This window comes from Sander vitreus, unplaced genomic scaffold (genome assembly GCF_031162955.1).
Source record: "Sander vitreus isolate 19-12246 unplaced genomic scaffold, sanVit1 ctg287_0, whole genome shotgun sequence".
In the NCBI taxonomy this organism is placed as follows: domain Eukaryota; kingdom Metazoa; phylum Chordata; class Actinopteri; order Perciformes; family Percidae; genus Sander; species Sander vitreus.
In genome coordinates, this window is record NW_027595442.1 from 50,694 (window position 1) to 67,590 (window position 16,897).

At 38.4% G+C, this 16,897-nt stretch overlaps 1 protein-coding gene across 1 annotated transcript in view; it reads left to right on the forward strand.

Moving 5' to 3' along the window:
- The window catches only part of LOC144513565 (neural cell adhesion molecule L1.1-like), a 95,064-nt gene that overhangs the window by 47,715 nt on the left and 30,452 nt on the right, over positions 1–16,897 (forward strand). Inside the window, exons 11-15 of the mRNA XM_078244674.1 lie at positions 2,913–3,024; positions 11,175–11,335; positions 12,378–12,537; positions 12,717–12,844; positions 13,118–13,219. Coding sequence (XP_078100800.1) covers positions 2,913–3,024; positions 11,175–11,335; positions 12,378–12,537; positions 12,717–12,844; positions 13,118–13,219 — 663 coding nt within the window. The remainder of the gene's footprint in view (positions 1–2,912; positions 3,025–11,174; positions 11,336–12,377; positions 12,538–12,716; positions 12,845–13,117; positions 13,220–16,897) is intronic.

The following is a 16,897-nucleotide window of genomic DNA, read 5'->3' on the forward strand; positions in this document are numbered from 1 at the left end:
GCACACACACACACCCGGTCCTACCACGTACCCCCACCTCTACGTCGTGGGTGAGTCCAGGCTGCAGCTCTCTCTCTCCGTCCGTCTCAGGACATGCCCACACACCGCCGCTCTAACCACGACACAAACCTGCAGAGCCACGGTTAACACCCACAAGCAATTTAGTATTTTCAATTTTTAGATAAAGAAGAGTCCCGCACACTGACCATTACGCAAGCAATAATTAATTAGATTAATAGAAAAATACAACGTTTCGGTCTCAGACCTTCATCAGGTAAATTTACACATTCACCTCAACCATAGCCTTAAATAGTTTGGTTGACTAACCAGGACCAATCAGGTCCGGCTCTTGAATGTCGTCATTCTTTCAAAAAGTGGCACTCCCATCACGGACCGTAAACAGGAAAAGGCAGAAAAAAATGTCACTCAGTACATTTAAAAACAATAGATAATCAGACCAGTTATGTTATAGGCTCATGATCAATGCATTGTCATTAGCCCAGTATTTTTCTACTCTTAATCAGAGAGGACACAGTCCATTCAAAGGTGGATCATTACATTGGTTAAATTACATTATAACAGTCCATATGCACCTGTACAATGAACAATTCCTGAGGATAAACTAATACGGAAAAAAGGAAAAAACAACCAACAAGGAAAAAACATCAAATTAGCATAACATGATATTGAGATTAAATTCATCATTAAGGCCTTTTGGCGATAGGGTCTGCAAAGTAAATATCCAATATAACTCGCGTCTTTTTAGTAGAAGTCGTGGTTGCCCCCGCTTTTTGGAAGACTGACTTGTTCAATGCCACAAAAGCGCAATGATGAGATGTCATGCTTATGATCATTAAAGTGTACCGCAACCGGGTAATCCCGGTCATTTCTGCGAATAGAGCTCTTATGTTCGCTAATGCGTTGTTTTAACTACCTTATGGTCTTACCTACACACACCAGACCACATGGACACGTTAAAATGTACACTACATGAGTGGAGGCACAAGTGATGACACTCTTAATTGGAAAAATCTTGTTATTGTGGGGATGGCGGAAGTTCTTAAAAAGAATGGTTCACTGTCTACCACATTATATCGAAAAGAGACTGATAAAACCACTCTTCTTTTGGTGAGTAGTTTTCACCCCACCCCACTAAAAAGAGGCCTACCCAAAAGCCAATTTTTTAGACTCAGAAGAATATGTGAGACCACTGAGGATTATATGGAAAAAGCAAATGACATGAAAGACAGATTTGTACAGCGAGGTTATCCAATAGAATGGGTTGACACATCTTACAAAACAGCCCTGAATAAACCTCGGTCAGACCTGCTAAAGAAAAGCAAGAAAAAAGAAAAACATTTTTCTGTGACTTGTATCACTGCTTAGTCTCCTCTCTCACATACCATACGTCCAGTTTTTAAAAACTATTGGCACATTCTAAAATCAGATCCTGACCTCTCACATGTTGTGAATGACTTGCCGCTCTTCGTATACAAACGTGAGAAGAATCTCAGAGATCTTCTAGTTCACGCTGACTTTGCGAGATATAAGCCAAGGAGAGCTTCGCAAAGATTATTAAACCCATTACCTACTGGCAACTACCGCTGTGGAGGATGTGCACAGTGCAACAACACCTATAAGACACAGAACTTCCGCCATCCCCACAATAACAAGATTTTTCCAATTAAGAGTGTCATCACTTGTGCCTCCACTCATGTAGTGTACATTTTAACGTGTCCATGTGGTCTGGTGTATGTAGGTAAGACCATAAGGTAGTTAAAACAACGCATTAGTGAACATAAGAGCTCTATTCGCAGAAACGACCGGGATTACCCGGTCCCGGTATACTTTAATGATCATAAACATGACATCTCATCATTGCGCTTTTGTTTTTCTCTTCTCTAAGCTTTGATCTGCTACTTTTGATCATATCCTACGCACCTGCCCGACAAAAGAAGTGTGCAAAAAAGCTTTCTTACGTTGCAATTTTTAGATAAAGAAATTATAATAATAATTACACTAATAATCTTCATACATAGAACACTTTTCAACTGTCATGTTACAAAACAATAAAACAGGTAAGTCATAAAACATCAGGTTTATAAAACAACAAATAAAAACCACTTGGTGATAAAACCTGTACGATGGACGAAGTGTAAAACTGTAAAAGTGAAAAAGCAGCCTTTCTATTCCCAATCAGATTAGATTATTCATTTAATTTCTGACATTTAATTGACCGACGCCCAGCATGACAGAGGATGTCTTTCCTTGGCCTCCTCGGAACTTATTTTCAATAGAAATATAATCACAAAGAGTGTGTGTTAGTTCGCTGGTGTATTTCCTCTGAAAAATTATAACAATATATTATTATATATATTATTATAATAATAACTTGATTTGATTATGCATTTGGAATAAATGCACTTTGGATTGTGTTGTTATTAACCGTGCTGACGTCTGTCACTGTTACACATCAAAGATGTTTTGGTCTTTGCCTCGTTGTTTATAACTGTTTTCAATTAAAATCTAAATATCTAATGTGCTGTGTGCCATATCTGGTTTTCTTGAAAATGATATCTTCTTTATAAAGTTCTCCTGAACTGAAGTCATGAATCTTGAACATTTTCGTGTATCGGTCAAAGTGAGGGAAGTGTTGATGAGTAAATGTCATTTCCTGCGGTGTGTGTGTCTGTGCGTTTGTGTGTGTGTGTGTGTGTGTGTGTGTGTGTGTGTGTGTGTGTGTGTGTGTGTGTGTGTGTGTGTCTGTGTGTGTGTGTGTGTGTGTGTGTGTGTGTGTGTGTGTGTGTGTGTGTGTGTGTGTGTGTGTGTGTGTGTCTGAGTGTGTCTCTGTGTGTGTCTCTGTGTGTGTGTGTGTGTGTGTGTGTGTGTGTGTGTGTGTGTGTGTGTGTCAGAGCTCCCTCCTCAGATCCTGTCGTCTGATGGAGTCGTGTACCGAGTCATTGAGGGCGGAGACATCGTGCTGTTCTGTGAATCCTTCGGCTCACCGCGACCGCACATCACATGGTCAGAGACATATCAGAAACCACAACCTTTATGTTCATGCCTTAATCCAGCACACATAAAGGCATTCATACTCATTCATAATTCATCCCTCCAATAGATTAGAGTCACCTCCTCACTCCTCCATATAAAGTATTCACTCCGCAGTTTTCTTGGTAGTAAGCAGTATTCAGTCACTCCCAGCTGCAGAGTTTCAGTTTGGTAATGATTGCATCTAAAAAGACATTAAATCAAACAGAGAATGACAGCAGCCTTATCCTTAAAGCTACATTTTTAACTAGCAGATATCACCATGAAACTCTCCCAGTTGATTACTTACATTAAGATGAGAAAAGAATGTATTACAATGTTCTGTAATTTAATGTTTAAATATGCAAATTAGGCATTATCTAATTAAATATGCAGTAATTTGCATATATTTTAAAAAACGAAATCTGAGTATTGGATAAAGCCAGGTTCAAAATTCTTTTTTCATTGTGTTCACATATTAGATGGGGAAAAAAATTACATTACACAGCCTAGTTCCCCAAAATTAATTTAGTCTACATATCCATGCCAGCACCATATGTAGGGCCCTCCTCCATCTCCTGCTGGTGTCTTTTCACTTTTTTGGCTGTGCTTACACTTTTATGGAGAGGGCACAATTTAAGAAGAATATGCAAAACATCATTATAATAAATTCAAACAAAAGAAATGGTTAAAGAATGGCTCCTACACAACCGGCCCCTAATTGTATTTGGTAAACAAAACAATTATTAAATTAAATCAAAATAGTAACCTTGAATGAATTATTTTACCTTTTTATATTTAACATGAGAGCAAAAATAGAATACTAGACCATTATCTGGATTCTTTAGATCTTTTCTTCATCTCCTTCCAACATCAGGCATAACTTCGTGATTGGCCTTTCTAAGATGTTGTTCTGGGTTTTGAGTTTCACAGAGCGGACAAGTCCCTTTTGGTCAGGAAAAACTTCAATTATTCTGCCCAGAACCCAAGAACCTCTTGGGGAAGTTGGATCCACCACCAATACAATATCTCCACACTGAAAGTTCCTTCTTTTGATGTTCCATTTTTGACGCTCTTGGAGCAGCTGCAGGTATTCCAGTGTCCAGCATCTTCAAAAGAGGTTTGCCAAGTATTGAACCTGCCTCCAGCGGCGTCTGGTGTACTGGTCGTTCTTATCAAATACACCAGGTGGAAGAGCTGGCTTGGTTTTGAGTAGCAGGAGGTCATTTGGCGTGAGTGGATTTAAGTCTTGAGGGTCAGTGGTGACTGTTGTTATAGGGCGACTGTTTAAAATTGCCTCTACTTCACACAAGATTGTCTGGAGCCCTTCGTCATCTAGGGTTTGCTGTTTAAGAATAGAACAGAGGACTTGTCTGGTGGATCTTATCAGCCTCTCCCACATGCCTCTGTGATGGGATGCGCCTGGTGGGTTAAATTTCCACTTTATTTTCCACTTTCTTTCTCTGAGTGTTTTCTGTATTTTGTCCTGATTTACTGCAGTGAAGGCCTTTTGCAGTTCCCTTTTTTGCGCCAACAAAGTTGGTTCCATTGTCTGACTGCAAGTGCTTTACTTGTCCCCTCCTACAAATGAAATGTCTCACCGCGTTGATACATGAGCTCGTGTCCAAGGAGCTGGCCACTTCAATATGAACAGCTCTGCTGGTCATGCAAGTGAATAGCACGCCATATCTCTTTGCCAGTGCTCTTCCTCGTTTAATTTGGAAAGGACCAAAATAGTCCACTCCGGTGTTGGTAAATGGGGGTGAGTCAGGCTGAAGTCTTTCCTGCGGTAGATCGGACATCTTTTGTTCTCCAACTCTGGCTCTGCGTTCTTTTCACCTCAGGGTCATCCAGGGGCAGTGGACAGCCCTCTTCAAAGCTGGCATACTGGTCCCGCTGTTCTTGTCTCTCTTTCCACAGAATGTCCGGACCATGTAGCCACCGCTTGTTGTTAATGAATTTGTCTGCACTTTGACCTCTTGTTGCATCATCTGCGGGGTTGGACTTGGAATCAATGTAGTTCCACTGAGATAACTTGGTTGCATCTCTTATTGCTGCAACTCGATTGGCCACGAATGTCTTGAATCTGGAATGTTCGTTTGATATGTACTTTAGTACAGACTGGCTGTCTGTCCAGAACATGGAATGGTCTAGGTCTAGCTGTAAGCGTGATCTCAGCAGCTTGTCCATTCTTACTGCTAGACCTGCAGCGGAGAGTTCCAATCTTGGGATTGTTACTCCTTTAAGAGGAGCTACACGCCCTTTTCCCATAACAAAGGTGACATGGATGTTGTTGTTGTCATTCACCAGCCTCGCATAGCTTACAATTCCATAGCCTTGGTCGCTTGCGTCAGCAAAGTGATGCAACTGTGCATGCATTATTGATCCAAATTCATTACTCTTGAAGCATCGACACACTTTGAAGTTTGAGAATTGACTCAAACCAGCTGTCCATTTTGACCATTGTTCACGGATGCTGAGGGGTGCCTTTTCATCCCAGCCTAGGTTCACCTTACAGAGCTTCTGTAACAACAATTTAGCTGTTAATGTGAAGGGGGTTAGGAAACCAAGAGGGTCGTAGACAGAACAGACCATTGACAACATTCCTCTTCTTGTAAGTGGCTGTGATTTTGGCTGAATGTTAAAGGTGAAGTTGTCACTCTCAATGCACCATTGCAGTCCTAAAGCCCTTTCAGTTGGAAGTTTGTCTTTGTCAAGATTGAGATCCATCATTTCTTTGGCTCTATCCTCCACAGGAATGAGAGACAACACTTCTCTGCTGTTTGTGGCCCACAGAGACAACACTTCTCTGCTGTTTGTGGCCCACTTTGAAAGATGAAAGCCTCCTCTTTGACAGACTGATTTGACGTCAGCAATGAGTTGCACTGCCTCCTGTACAGTCGGCACTGACTTCAACAGGTCATCCACGTAAAAGTTATGCAGAATTGTATCAATTACCTCAGGCCTGAAGTGCTCTCTGTTGTCCTCTGCTGTTCTCCTAAGCGCGTAACTCGCACAGCTGGGGGATGACGTTGCCCCAAACAGATGGACAGCCATCCTGTGTTCCACAGGAGGTTTGGACACGTCTCCCTCTGGCCACCACAGAAACCTCAGGAAGTCAGCATCACTGTCTGGAACCTTCACCTGATGGAACATGGCAGTGATGTCTGCCATTAGTCCTATTGGCTCTTGGCGGAATCTGTTGAGCACATCTATAAGGCTATTGGTTAAATCAGGTCCTTTGAGTAATTCTGCATTCAATGCTTTTCCACAGAAAGATGTGCCACAATCAAAAACCACTCTTAACTTCCCTTTCTTTGGGTGATAAACCCCATGGTGGGGTAAGTACCACACCTTACCGTCTTTTCTTGTAATCTGCCCCTCTGGCACCTTTTCCGCATATCCCTTACTGATCATGTCTGTCGTGAATGTGACATATTCTCCTTTGAATGACGGGTTCCTATTGAATTTCTTTTTCAGGCTCTGCAAACGTTGCTCAGCAATGCAACGGTTATTTGGAAGCGTAGCATTATCTTCTCTGAAAGGTAACTTAAGACTGTAATGTCCATTCACAATTGTGGCTGATCCATCCGCTATTTTCAGAAAACGCCTGTCCTCAATGGACATTTCTTTCACTTCCTCAGACAACCTTTCACTGAAGTCAGTGTTATACTGGGCGATCAGCATCTCATGTAGATTATGTACTGATATCCTATTGACTGTGTGAGAGGGCATGTCATTGCTAGATCCTGTTCCTAACGGGCCATTTACTACCCATCCAAGCAATGTTCTCATAGCATATGGGCCGTCTCCTTTCACTGTTTACAATTTGCCATGGCTCCATTGCTTTAGGTGCATTTGTGCCAATCAGCAATTCAATGCCTGCATTGATGGTGGAAATTTGGATATCTCTAAGGTAAGGCCACTTTGACAGAGTTCTCTGGTTGGGAATGTTATTCTCTGACACAGGAATCTTTGCTTGTGTGTATACCTCTGGCAGAGTTATGAACACGTTGTTGTGAAGTCCACTTACTTCAAGTCCAGTGATGATATTGGTAGACAAGATTCTCTCCTGGCCCATTGTGCGCAACAGAATGTCGGTTCTTTTCCCTTGTACATTTAGTTGGTGCATTAGTTTATCTGTACAAAATGTGGCGGTACTGCCGGGGTCAAGAAATGCGTAGGTCTGTACTACTGTGTTGCCTTTGTTTAATTTTACCTTCACAGGCACAATGGACATTAGACGCTGTTCTTCACTGGCCCCAGTATGACTGCATGATTTAAGAGAGACCTGTCCTGTGTTTACCTTTTTTGGTTCCACATTGGCCACTTCTCCAGGTGTTTCTGCTCCTTTGTTCTGCTCCACTTTTCCTATGTGCAGTACTGTAGGGTGTGGCCTCTTGCAAATAACGCATGACTGATGCTGGGTGCAGTCCTTGCTCATATGGCCTGTAACAAGACATGCAAAGCAAATCCCTCTTTCTTTCAAAAAGGAGATTTTGTCAGTGTGATGTTTTTAAACCAAGAACAGCTTCCCAGTAGAGGCTCTCCTGAGCAAAACAGACAGAATGGCTTATGTTTGACTGTTGAAACACTATTCCTCTGTTTGAGAGAAGTAGGATTGACATTAATGGTTGTTGCATTGTTGTGGGTTTTTTTGGGTTTCACAGATCTTGACAGGGTGGGCCTTACAATTCGTGCGCTTGGTGAAGGATCTTGTATATCACCAAAGACAGGATCCATCAAGATTTTGACTTTCAATGAATTCCACTAAGGTTCCGAATGTGGCTCTGCGATTGGTTGTTTCTTGAAAGTGACACACTTCTTCTTGCCATCTCTCTCTTAGTTTGTAAGGCAACTTGCTGACCAATAATTTCAGATTAGAAGCCAGATTTAATTCATCCATATATGCAATTTAATTTATGGCTTTCAAACAACCTCTGAGATACAGAGCATAGGATTTAAAATTTTGGGAATCTTCAATAATGGGGTTCCATGACAATGCCTTATTAATATATGCACTGGATATTTGGTATTCATTTCCAAAGTGCTCCTGGAGCAATTCTTTGGCATTTACAAAGCCTGTCTCTGGATCTAAGAAGAGACAAGTTTTAACCAGCTCTCTAGACTGACCAGACGTGTATTGCTCTAGAAAATACAGTTTATCCTTTGCATGCTCAACTTTGCTCTCAATAATGTGCTCAAATGAAGTGATGAATGATCTGTATTCAATTGAATCATTATTAAATACCTTCATCTCCTTTCGTGGCAAAAATGATTTGTCCTGCTGCCTTATCAATGAAGCTGTGATGTAATTTTGCCTCTGTAGGATATTATAGAGCTGAGCAGTATTTTGTGGGCTCCCATCAGGAGGTTCAAGAGGAGCAATGGGTGTGTCACCTGCAGGTTGTCGTCTTGAATGAGGCCGTTATGGAGGCCCTTGAGTTTGCTGAGGGGTCAGAGAGGGATGTGTCTGGTGACAGGTTGCACAGGGTCGTGGGGGCTCGTAAGTCTGAGTACGGGGTTGTGAATGAGATGAGCGCAGCTGCATTGGTTGGGCTGAGGACATGTACGGAGACTGATCTGGCCAGATGGACGACCGTACTGATGGTAGAAAATAGGGCTCTTTTTCGGCATGAAGTTGCACTGGTTGAGGCAGGAGGGCATGAGTTTTAGGTCTGACACTTGCATCTTGAATTCCTTTGGTATGAGCATTTTCCAACTTTGGTTCACACTCCTTTCCAATTAGTTCCTTTGTCTTTTGTGATCTTTCTAAATACTCATTCATTCCGTCTCCCACTGAGACATTGCTTTTACTTTTACTCAATATTTCGAGTTTGACAGTAGCAGCATCCAATTCAGTTCTGAGGGCTAACATTTCCTTTTGCTTCCTCAACGTTTCCTGTCTTTTAGCTAATTCTGCCTCCTCATTCTCTATGTCGTGGCTTTCTTTAAGCGCCGTTAATTTAATTTCTAGCACAGCCCTTTCTGCTGCCGCACGGCCTAAAGCGGAGGACGTTATGGAGATCTTTGAACCCGTTTCTTCTGCTTTCTTAGCGAGAGTTACAGAAACACTGTCGTCTGGGCCTATTTCACATTCTCTTTCTTCTTTCTTTCAATGTGTGTGTAGCCAATCCTCCACTTCCTCAACAAATGTTATGTTGATTTCTCTTTTAGGTTTGTACCACAAGTCATTATCCGATTGGCGATCCTTCTCACTCAATACGTTCTGGTACTCCTTATGTCTAGCTTAAAAATCGTTCAACAAATCTCCATACTTATCCATATTTTCGATCACTTCTTTAACATTTGAATCCTCCTTCATCATCATGTCTTTGATAACGTTCATTTTGCGCGTAAGCAGCCCAAGCTTTATCTTTCTGGCATTACGCAAAGTACCCTCATTTTCCATATCGGGAGGGTTTTCCTTTAAATCAGTTTGAAACGCGTTTCTTCAAGCTCTTCTGATTGATAAGCCATAGTGTCCAAAAAACATAGACTGCAATGCAAAACATATTACTTTACATCTTAAATATTAGGCTACCCCCCTTTTCCTTATCGCTTTAAATCCAAAAAGTGTGCCATATTTTGACAAGCAACGCTACACAAACTTTGGGTTAGTAGCTTAATGTCCGTCCAAACTTGAGTCAAAAACGGTCCAAAATTTCAAATGGGATTTTTATCTAACGAATTCATCCAACCTTTGGTTCATTTATCCTCAGTTCCTTGTGATGTAACAACTTAAAGTAGCAGTGGCTTACCGCATCTTCGGCGTCTTGCGTGCATGCGGCGTCGGCTTTCCTTTGTTTCTTTGCAGCCTGTCCCCTGTGCGGCTTCGGAACAACAATCCAAGTAATCCACAAGGTTTTCCAAGATCCAGAAGCGAGCTTTTTGACTAATGTACTGACTATTTTGTCCTGAGTTTGTTCTTTGTCACCTTGGTGTTGACTGGGGAAATCTTTGACGCTTGTTTTGTTCCAATAAACCAAAGAAGAAAAAAAAACAAAAAAACACATCCAAGAGAGTAATGTTGCAAAATAGATGGTCTTTTATTCCAGCACGAAAAATAGTACAGATCCTTTATCTGGTAAATAAATTATGGCAGACTGGATAATTTTAACTAAAGGAGCAGCGGTTCATGTAGCAAGGTCAAAAAGCTGTGCGCTCCCAGTCAGCCACGCCTCCAACCCCGTCACCTTCCTATTTAATACCTTTTGACCTGTAGAGGGCACAATTTAAGAAGAATAGGCAAAACATCATTATAATAAATTCAAACAAAAGAAATAGTTAAAGAATGCCTCCTACATTGATGTAAGACAAACTGCACAATTTGCACATTAGCATGTATCTGTGTAGGCCTATATGTTATTTATTCATTTGTCGGTTTTTAGATTTTATAGTGGTCAGTTTGAAGTTAAGTTTTCATTGATATTTATTAGATATTCACTGGAGCATTTCAACTGTTTTATGTATTTATTGGATGTTGTCTGTGGTGTCATGGATGAAACAAATGTATCCACGCAACAAATAAAGTAACCTGAACCTGAAGAATGTGCATGTATTACAGGCCTTAAACATTTGTTCATAGTGTTTAGAGCCACACATGGGGATATGTCCCCCCAATATTTAGAAGAGGTAGATTTGTCCCCTTAAAAGATATTAAGAACAACCCATTCCCCACAATAGGTTAAAAAACATTCAGCTCGGCTGAAGTTCAGCTCAAAACAAGAAGTGTGTCTCCTCTGCTACATCGGTGGTTAAACAACACAACTAGAAGTGGAACATAAAGATTATGATTAGATTTATGTTGATTTATCTTCTGGCTTTAACAAGGTCTCATTCTCTAACATATTAGTACTATTTGCACCATAACTTGATGCAGAAAAGCCACAAATTGTTGCATACAAATTCACCAGAATGCAGGAAAAGTGTTTAACGCTCAAGACCTCCCATTAAAATGTGCCCCCCACCCCCTTGTTCACAGTGATATCTCTCCTCTCTCTGCCCATCGTTTATTGATCTTCTGTCCATCATCGGTTCAGTGATGAGTCAGGAAACTCTCTCTGCTCTTCCTGTCTGGATGTTTCATGCTGGAGTAACAGAGCTGTCTGATGACTGTGTGTGTGTGTGTGTTTCCTCTGCAGGGAGGGGGAGGACAATCTCCCTCTGCTGTCCGACCCTCGTGTCTCGCTGCAGACTGACGGGACCATCAAACTGTCCGGCGCCAGCCTCAGTGACAGCGGAGAGTACACCTGCTCCATCACACTCACCGACATCTCCATCACCGCTCACCTGGAAGTCCTCAGTCAGTCCAACATCAATCTTTAATAATAATAAAGTACCCAGCAGCTGAAACAAAGTTCAGAGCAAAGATTTCTGTTGAGATGAGAGGACACGTTTGTCTCCATGCCGTTTCCGGTCTGCAGCGTTCTAAAAGCAGTAACCTTCACATAGATCAGCCCACTCCAATCATCCCGGGTTCAATAACTAAACAAGAAAACACGTATTCATGGCGTTAGGATGTGCTGGAGGTTAGAGCGGCAACAACTGAACAACATTGAAAGATAATACTGTTCTGATCAGAAGAAACAGCACAGAGCTTGGTTTAATAACTGGTCAGAAACATTTGATTTAATAAAAGAGTTTTGATGTGATCTCTGCCAGATTCTGGACGAGACAAGTGTAAACTTTAGTCTCCCGTCGGCAGCGTTCTGACAGCTGCCAGTTTCCACCAATGAGACGAGACGGTGTATCATCTCCATAGAAACCACTCTCCGGACTTACGTTCTAACTTCAGACTGTTCAGGTTGTTTTGTAGCTGGATGTCATTTTTAGCGTCTTAAAATATGAATGAGGATAGAGCTAGTGAGATACTTGCTACAGCTGCATTCTAGTAGAGATGAAAGAGAGAAAACAGGGTTCTATTTCTCTCTAACGCCGCTTCCTCTCTTCACTCTTTATCTCACTCCACCACATACAGCTGAAACAGATTCATCCCTTCACTCTTTATCTGGCTCCACCACATACTACTGAAACACATTCATCTCTTCACAAATCTTTTGTCTGAATGGCACTATAAACCTGCTTTAAATAAGCCATCAACTTATACAGTTCTTATTTTTATCAAATCAATATTGAGGTTTCTAAAATTTGCAGTTTCCAGAGAATTGTGTTTTTGCTGCAGAAACATATTTTTACTGTTACTGGTCACTGAAATGAAGGACTTATCTCTTTAATACGCATGCATCCTTTAGACAAACAGTACAGAAAGATGTGCACATGAGAATATTCCTACTATAAGCTGAGACTAAACGTGGCGCCCTGTCCTGTGTTCCTCTTTCTGTCAGATCGAACCGTGATCCTGGCGAGACCGCAGGACGTGCGTGTGCAAAGAGGAAGTAGCGCTCTGCTGGACTGTGACTTCTACAAAGACCCTCGGCTGCTCAAGTTCCAGATCAAATGGAGAAAAGATGGACAGGAGCTGCAGGAATCGTCTCCAGATGACAAGTAAACGCATCACTCATGACATGTGGCGCAGTACCACCAAGTTATATCATGACCAAGAGATTAGTCTGTCCATCTGATTTCAACATAATGCTCACCTTCTTGTTTTAATAACATCCTTTTCATATTTTAACATGTTTTTCATGTTATAATTAAGTATTTGTGTGTGCGTGTGTATTTAGACGCATTATCTTTGGGAATGGCACCTTAAAAGTGACAGACATCCATTCAGACGATGGCGGGGTTTATTCCTGTGAGGTCATCACTGATCTAGACCATGTCAAGGCCAGCGGCTCCATCACGGTTGTCGGTATGTCACCATATCTGTGTGTGTGTGTGTGTGTGTGTGTGTGTGTGTGTGTGTGTGTGTGTGCGTGCATCCGTGTGTCCGTGTTTGTGTGTGTTAGTGTGTGTCTGTGTGTGTGTCTCTGTGAGTGTGTGTGTGTGTGTGTCTGTGTGTGTGTGTGTGTGTGTGTGTGTGTGTGTGTGTGTGTGTGTGTGTGTGTGTGTGTGTCTGTGTGTGTGTGTCTATGTCTGTGTTTGTGACTGTGTCTGTGTGTAACAGTTTTTTGTCGATCCTCAGCCCGGCCGGACCCTCCTAAAGATCTGTCTCTGTCTGATGTTGAGGACCACCACCTCACTCTGAGCTGGATCCCAGGAAACTCACACAACAGCCCCATCATAGGTACTGAACACACACACACACACACACAGAAACACGACTTTTTCGTGTATATTTTCGACATACTATACTATAATTTTTTTGTATAAATTTTCGACATACTATACTATGACTTTTTTGTGACTTTTTAAACATGCTATACTATGACTTTTTCGTGTGAATTTTCGACATACTTTACTGTGACTTTTTCATGTATTTTTTCGACATATTATACTATGACTATTTTGTGACTTTTTGTCGACATATTATACAATGACTTTTTTGTGACTTTTTTAAACACGCTATACTATGACTTTTTCGTGTATCTTTTCGACATACTATACTACGACTTTTTATGACTTTTTCATGTATATTTTCGACATAGTATACTGTGATTATTTTGGGACTTTTATCGACATACTATACTATGACTTTTTTCAGTTTTTTCGACATACATACTATGACTTTTTTCAGTTTTTTCGACATACTATACTATGACTTTTTTCAGCATGCTATACTACGACTTTTTATGACTTTTTATGTATATTTTTGAAACAGTATACTATGATTTTTTCGGGACTTTTTTCGACATACTATACTATGACTTTTTTGTGACTTTTTTCAACATGCTATACTATGACTTTTTCGTGTATCTTTTCAAAATACTATACTAAGACCTTTTATGACATTTTTCGACATACTATATTATGACTTTTTATAACTTTTTTCAACATATTATACTATGACTATTTTGTGACTTTTTGTCGACATATTATACTATGACTTTTTTGTGACTTTTTTAAACACGCTATACTATGACTTTTTCGTGTATCTTTTCGACATACTATACTACGACTTTTTATGACTTTTTCATGTATATTTTCGACATAGTATACTATGACTTTTTTCAGTTTTTTCGACATACTATACTATGACTTTTTTCAGCATGCTATACGATGACTTTTTCGTGTATCTTTTCGACATACTATACTAAGACCTTTTATGACATTTTTTGAAATACTATATTATGACTTTTTATAACTTTTTTCAACATACTATACTATGATTCTTTCGTGTATATTTTCGACATACTATCTACTATAACTTTTTCATTTAAATTTTCGACATACTGTACTATGGCTTTTTCTGACTTTTTTGACATACTATACTATGACTTTTTATGACTTTTTTTGACATACTATACTACGACTTTTTTGTGTGAATTTTCGACATACTATACTGTGACTTTTTTTTCGACATACTATACTACGACTTTTTATGACTTTTTTCGACATATTATACTACGACTTTTTATGACTTTTTCATTTATATTTTCGATATAGTATACTATGACTTTTTTTCGACATCCTATACTATGACTTTTTTCACTTTTTTTGACATACTATACTACGACTTTTTCGTGTATATTTTCGACATACTATACTATGATTTTTTTGTGTGAATTTTCGACATACTATACTGTGACTTTTTTTTCGACATACTATACTACGACTTTTTATGACTTTTTTCGACATACTATACAACTTTATGACTTTTTTCGTGTATATTTTCGACATAGTATACTATGATTTTTATGACTTTTGTTTCGACATGATATACTATGAATTTTTCACTTTTTTGACATACTATACAATGACTTTTTATGACTTTTTTCGACATACTATACTATGACTTTTTATGACTTTTTTCATGTATATTTTCGACATTCTATACTATGATTATTTCAGGACTTTTTTCGAAATCCTATGCTATGACTTTTTTTCAGTTTTTTCGACATACTATACTATGACTTTTTTCAGCATGCTATATACATGACTTTTTTCGTGTATTTTTTTCAACATCATATACTATGACTTTTTTTGTGACTTTTTTTCAACATGCTATACTATGACTTTTTCGTGTATCTTTTGACATACTATACTCGACTTTTTATGACTTTTTCATGTATATTTTTCAACATAGCTATACTATGATTATTTTCAGGGACTTTTTTCGACATCCTATACTATGACTTTTTTCAGTTTTTTGACATACTATACTATGACTTTTTTCAGTTTTTTCGACATACTATACTATGACTTTTTTTCAGCATGCTATACTATGACTTTTTTATGTATTTTTTTCGACATACATATACTATGACTTTTTTATGACTTTTTCAACATACTATACTAAGACTTTTTCATGTATCTTTTCGACATACTATACTAAGACCTTTTATGACTTTTTTCGACATACTATACTATGACTTTTTTTAACTTTTTTCGACATACTATACTATGATGCTTTTCATTATATTTTTCGACATACTATACTATGCTACTATATGACTAGTATACTATGATTTTTTATGACTTTGTTTTCGACATGACTATACTATGACTTTTTTCACTTTTTTCGACATACTATACTATGACTTTTTATGACTTTTTCGACATACTATACTACGACTTTTTATGACTTTTTCATTTATATTTTCGATATAGTATACTATGACTTTTTTTCGACATCCTATACTATGACTTTTTTCACTTTTTTTGACATACTATACTACGACTTTTTCGTGTATATTTTCGACATACTATACTATGATTTTTTTGTGTGAATTTTCGACATACTATACTGTGACTTTTTTTTCGACATACTATACTATGACTTTTTATGACTTTTTTCGACATACTATACTACAACTTTTTATGACTTTTTCGTGTATATTTTCGACATAGTATACTATGATTTTTTATGACTTTGTTTCGACATGATATACTATGAATTTTTCACTTTTTTGACATACTATACAATTACTTTTTATGACTTTTTTCGACATATTATACTACGACTTTTTATGACTTTTTCATGTATATTTTCGACATTCTATACTATGATTATTTCAGGACTTTTTTCGAAATCCTATGCTATGACTTTTTTCAGTTTTTTCGACATACTATACTATGACTTTTTTCAGCATGCTATAATATGACTTTTTCGTGTATTTTTTTCAACATCATATACTATGACTTTTTTGTGACTTTTTTCAACATGCTATACTATGACTTTTTCGTGTATCTTTTTCGACATACTATACTACGACTTTTTATGACTTTTTCATGTATATTTTCAACATAGTATACTATGATTATTTCGGGACTTTTTTCGACATCCTATACTATGACTTTTTTCAGTTTTTTCGACGTACTATACTATGACTTTTTTCAGTTTTTTCGACATACTATAATATGACTTTTTTCAGCATGCTATACTATGACTTTTTTTCGTGTATTTTTTTCGACATCATATACTATGACTTTTTTTGACTTTTTTCAACATACTATACTATGACTTTTTCGTGTATCTTTTCGACATATTATACTAAGACCTTTTATGACTTTTTTCGACATACTATAATATGACTTTTTCTAACTTTTTTCAACATACTATACTATGATGCTTTCGTGTATATTTTCGACATACTATCTACTATAACTAGTATACTATGATTTTTTATGACTTTGTTTCGACATGATATACTATGACTTTTTCACTTTTTTGACATACTATACAATTACTTTTTATGACTTTTTTCGACATACTATACTACGACTTTTTATGACTTTTTCATTTATATTTTCGATATAGTATACTATGACTTTTTTTCGACATACTATACTATGACTTTTTTCG